The sequence below is a fragment of the Nannospalax galili genome, unplaced genomic scaffold (genome assembly GCF_000622305.1).
Source record: "Nannospalax galili isolate Female #2095 unplaced genomic scaffold, S.galili_v1.0 scaffold120, whole genome shotgun sequence".
Classification (NCBI taxonomy): Eukaryota; Metazoa; Chordata; class Mammalia; order Rodentia; family Spalacidae; genus Nannospalax; species Nannospalax galili.
Genome location: NW_008350324.1, coordinates 4,498,178 through 4,503,462, shown reverse-complemented (window position 1 = coordinate 4,503,462; position 5,285 = coordinate 4,498,178). Strand labels below are relative to the sequence as shown.

At 46.8% G+C, this 5,285-nt stretch overlaps 1 protein-coding gene across 1 annotated transcript in view; it reads right to left on the bottom strand.

Moving 5' to 3' along the window:
- The window catches only part of LOC103745552 (2'-5'-oligoadenylate synthase 1A), a 17,218-nt gene extending 15,050 nt beyond the window's left edge, over positions 1 to 2,168 (bottom strand). The window contains exon 1 of the mRNA XM_008847496.3: positions 1,599 to 2,168. Coding sequence (XP_008845718.1) covers positions 1,599 to 1,781 — 183 coding nt within the window. The 5' untranslated portion in view covers positions 1,782 to 2,168. The remainder of the gene's footprint in view (positions 1 to 1,598) is intronic.
- Between the last annotated feature and the right edge of the window lie 3,117 nt (positions 2,169 to 5,285).

The window sequence follows — 5,285 nt, the reverse complement described above, 5'->3', positions numbered from 1 at the left end:
ACACCCACAGGTTATTATAGCAGCCACTGTTTAGATATTCTTGCTTCTTGCTGTGTGTGTTTTTATACTAGATGCAATCCCACTGAAACTGGCCAACAGCCCATGGAGAACAGATGATGCAGAGACCCAAAAGTTCAGTGCCTTGCCACAATGGGAGGAAGATCACCCACACCTACCATCTCCTCCAAGGCTCAGGGACTTTTGTAGAAGATGTTGGTGGAAAGAAGGCAAGAGCTGGAGGAATGGGTGGAGTGTTACCTGGAAATGTCCTCTGACTACTATGCTGGCAAGTTACAGTCACACTTCCTTCCCATGCTCATCAAGGTGGGAGGAGTCAGTTACCCCTCCCACCCAATCAGTCGACCTTAGCTGCATGTGGGGGGAGGGGCAAAGGATCTATATATGCTGAGGACACCAAGAGGCACCTCTCTCACCATTTTGTGGGGCTGTCGCGAGGTCACAGGCTCTGTATTTGAGTGTGGACTTTTATGGCACAGCTATAAATGTGGGGCACCCACTGTTCTGTAAATAAACATCTACCCTATGCTCTGTTAAAAAATAATAATAATAATTGGGCCAGGGCATGGTGGCACATGCCTTTAATCCCAGCACTCAGGAGGCAGAGGCAGGTGGATCTCTGTGAGTTCAAGGCCAGCCTGGTCTACATAGTGAGCTCCAGGCCAGCCCCCACTACAGGGAGACCCTGTCTCAAAAACATCAAAAAAAAAAAGGTACATAAATAAGTAGTCAACAGGTAACATAGGACAACAAAGTTTACAGGAATGTGGTAGCTTTGTAAATTAAAGACTTCTATCCCAGGTAACCGCAGGGGGCAGAGTGGAGGGGTCGGGGTAGGCAATGTTCCTGTTCACCTCCCCCCATTTCGATCTCCTGTCTGGGAGCTTTTCTTGCTCCAAAGCTTTTAACCACCATCACATTGCAAGAGCTTTTAGCATCCATCTGATACGTTTTTCTATTTTTGTTATAAAATCTTTAAAAAAGAAAAGATAAAACAGCCTTCATAGTGACTCTGTTAGGTGCTGTTGTCATTTTACTGATGGGAACTGTACTCAGGGAGAGTCTTATCAGTCTAATCACTTAGCAGGTGGGGGCTTGGTTCCAGGGTGTCTTTTCTCTCTCCTGTGTTCTTTGATTGCTATACCAAATATGGGCTTATGCTGGTCTAATCTGAGCCTCCTTGTGAGATGTCTGGAGGTATGATTGAGAACATGGGCACAGAGCAGGTAGGTGAGTTTTCAAGGTCTCACAGCCAGTGGCTGATGCCTGCTTACACTCTTAGCCAGCTCAAGAACTGGTAGAAATATTGAGTCCCGACCCTGCCACCCATCAGCAATTTTTTTTTTTAACCTGAGCAGGGCCTCAGTTTCCCTGTCTCTTGGACAAGGAGCATAAGCTTAGCCAGGGTTCTTTCTAGAACTCAGATGTAGAGCCTCAGGGCAGAACCCACTGAAGAGCTGTGATTAAACATGGGAAGGGTGGGTGAGAGCCATCAGCCATGCAGGCTCAGCTCTGCAGCCTGGCTTCCAGGGAATCCTCTCCCACCCCATCCTGGTCAGGTCGGGCATCGCAGGGCTCACCTTCACCACCTTGGAGACCCGCACGGGGTGGGCAGTCTGTAGGAAGCATCTTTCCTTTAGGAAGTCGCATACGGTGTTGATGGCTGCTTTAACCTCTTCCCGGAAATATGTGTCTGGAAGGAGATGGTCCTCTATGAACTTGTCCAGGTCTCTGGCCCGGGTGTTTCTGAGCTCCTGCACCATGGTCAGGCAGGGAAGGGGAGCTGATGGCAGTGCAGTCTCTGCAGCTTGCTGGTCTTTACCTCCCAGTGCGCTGAGCCTGGGCTGAGCAGCTTTTGAGTTTCGTTTTCCTGGGAAGGGTGGGGCTGTAAGAATCTAGTAGTCCTCTCTCCCCAGGGTGGAACTGGTCCTGGCTTCCTCACACTCTAGTCTTTCTTGAGATTCTTCCCTCTGTGTTGCTTTTTTGCAGACTGTAATAGCTGTAGAGAGCTGCTGAGACCCCAGGGTTGCATCCTGTGGATCGGGAGGGATGAAAGGCTTCAACCCACACTGTTTTAGAAAGTTAGAAAGAGAAGAAGAAAATCCTTAAGCAGGAGAGGTTCCAAAGGAGGACACTGGTCAAGGGGCTAGTTGTTTGTATGATTACAGAACAGAGAAAATATAGTGGGTACGGGGCAAAATGTGATGTGTCTTCTCCCAGTGCACAGGATGGCAAATTTCACCCCCACCCCCTACTGGAGCCCTGCCATGAGCTAGTCTAATTATTATCTAAAGATGGATTTAGCAGAGGCCCCTTGATCCAAAAAACTCCTGCAAACACGGGAGCTCGGTCCTAGGATCTGTGATTGGTCTTAGGGGACCTACTGGGTCAGGTCCCTAACTATCTGTTTGCTCTCTGTCTCCTGCCTCACCCAGCCAAGAGAATCATTATTTAAGATAGATTTTTTTGTTTGTTTGTTTTAGGTTTTCTTCTTGGTCTTTTTTGTTGTCGTTGACAAATGTTTTATAATCTCCTAGATTTTGAACAGCAATGCATAAATGTTGAAAAGCGGGGAAAAAAAAGTCAGGAAGATCTGAAAGATGGTCTGTGGGTCCCAAGCGCCCCCCACCCCACTTCCAAGGTCCTGCTGTGAGAAATATAAATGAAATGTTTAATCTTGTCTTCCAAAGCAGTTTTATCAGTACAGTGTAAATAGAGACTTCAAGAGACAACTACAATCTCCATTTTCTTTATCTCCAGTTTGCTTTACCCAGCAGGGGGCCTATGGTTTTTTTTTTCTGAGACTACAAATCCTAAACTGACTCTGAAGCTTATCACCTGCACTGGTTTTTCTTTCACTTTTTTTCTTTCTTTTTTTTACAACACATAAAAACATAAATATAAGAAATGAAATCCTTTTTGTCAAAAACATCTTAAAACTATATGCTTGTCTTTTTTCCAGAACCCTTGTTATAAAACAAATATCTACCTTAATGTTGTTTCTTTCTCTTCTTTTTTAAATAAATATCTCCTTATATTGTTAAGGGAAAAATCAGATACCAACAGCCAAAGTCAGGTGAGGAGAGGAAATTTAATTTGATACTAGTGGGATTGACCCACAGATAAAAAGAGTCAGACCCCTTGTTCAAGTTTTGGAGGGTTTTTATACTCATATGTGAGGAATGTAAGCAAAAGGTACATAGTATACACATGGTAATTAAATAAGATAACATATGGCAGCAAAGGTTACAGGCATGTGAAAGTTTCAGAAAACAAAGACTTCCATCCTGGGCAACCACAAGGGGTCAGGGGAGGGGAGGACTATCTCTTGTCTCAGAGTTTTCTCTTCCAAAGTTCTTAATTACCATCACATTGCAAAAGCTTTTAGCCATAATAATATTAAATATATATATATTTCCAGAGCCCGCCCAGTTCTGGCCCTGTTAAAAAATACCTAATCTTCAATTTGTGACATAACAGATCACAGGAATGTTAGGGAGAAGCAGATATGGGTGTGCAGCTGCAAAAGAGAGTGAGAACAAGGCAATGTGTAACCAAGGCCATCCTCAACCCCTGGGTCCCCCTGTTGTTCAGAAGAACAGGAGGGACCCTGTAGAGCTGAGAAGCCAGTGCTGGACCTGAGGGTAGGTACTCATGTCCCCAATCCCCAGTGCTCTGGGATGATGTGTCCTGTGAGACACCTCTATAAGGGCCCAGTATTGGGGGTCTAGCCTCAAACCCAGCTCAACAACCAGGTTTTGGGATTCCCTGCTAATAAGAGCCAGTCCTTATTGCTCTGAAGTCAGCCCTTTTTATCACAGCCCTCCCAGAATGAGGGGCCTAGAGAACCTGGTGAGAGGGTGTTCTAGGGCAAACCAGCAATGGAGACCAGGCAGTAGATGTGGTGTTGGGCCCCATACTCGCTGATGGAGAACCTGAAGCCTGTACTGTTAGATTTAGGAAAGCAGAAAAAGGAAGGAGTTTAAAATTAAGAAATAAGAACCAGAGCCAGACCTGTAACAGGCAAGGAATGTGTCCTCTTTAATTCAGGAGAGCACAGCAAAGGCCAGGTGCTGTCCATGGATACAGACATCAGCAGACACAAGCAGAGCAATCTAGATTTTTATAGGGACTCTGCTGAACCCAGTGGTAGGCATTTGGTCCATGTCGGTGTCTGTCCTTGGGATACTTGAGGGTCTCCTTCCTGAGGCTTTATTCTCAGGATGAGCAGGCATGTTGTCTTTTGGCCCAGCAGGTTGACTCTGGAAACAGTCTGTGTAGTGATCAGTTGGTAAGACAAGGCCGCCAGAGCAGGCTATTGCACAGCAGGAGTTAAGTGGCCCCTATAACCAGTCTTTGTCAGCCAGGGAAGTGACTAGTTGATAAGGCCTGATCAAAGGCCAAGCCACCAATTTAGGCCATTTGGCTGCCTTGAGGAATTTATGTAAGGAAGCTTATGACTATCCTGCAATTTACACATTCTTTTTTTTTTTTTAATTATTTATTATTTTTACTTCATGTGTAGTATAAGTGTAGGCAAGTGCAGCTGTTGGATCCCCTGGAACTGGAGTTACAGACACTTGTTAGCTGCCATGGGGTGCTGGGACTCGAACCCAGGTCCTCTGCAAGAACAGTCAGTATTCTTAACCGCTGAGCCATCTCTCCAGCCCAATTTACACACTCTATCATGTACCCTGCAGGTGTCCCTGTTGATCACCACATACAGAATATTAAAGCACTCCAGGACTCTGTTCACCATGTGCTCGGGCTGCCACAATTGGTACTGAAAGCTCACCAGGAGCTCACACAACGGCGAGCACAGCAGGCTCTGGTACTGTCCTCCAGCTGGGCCTGGCTCCATCTCTACCTTCTCCACCACCTACTTGGCAGAGGAGCAGACTTTGGAGGAGTAGGCAAGCATCGGCAGCTCCCCGTCTCTCATCCAGGCAGTTCGCTCCAAAGAAGTCACCATTGCCATCACCCCTGGCCTCCTCGCCACTTGGGCCCTGTTAGTGTCAGGTCGGGATTGATCAGGGCAAAATGAAAGGGGCCTGGCTCCATCTCTACCTTCTCCACCACCTACTTGGCAGAGGAGCAGACTTTGGAGGAGTAGGCAAGCATCGGCAGCTCCCCGTCTCTCATCCAGGCAGTTCGCTCCAAAGAAGTCACCATTGCCATCACCCCTGGCCTCCTCGCCACTTGGGCCCTGTTAGTGTCAGGTCGGGATTGATCAGGGCAAAATGAAAGATGGGAGTCTGATCTGAGGA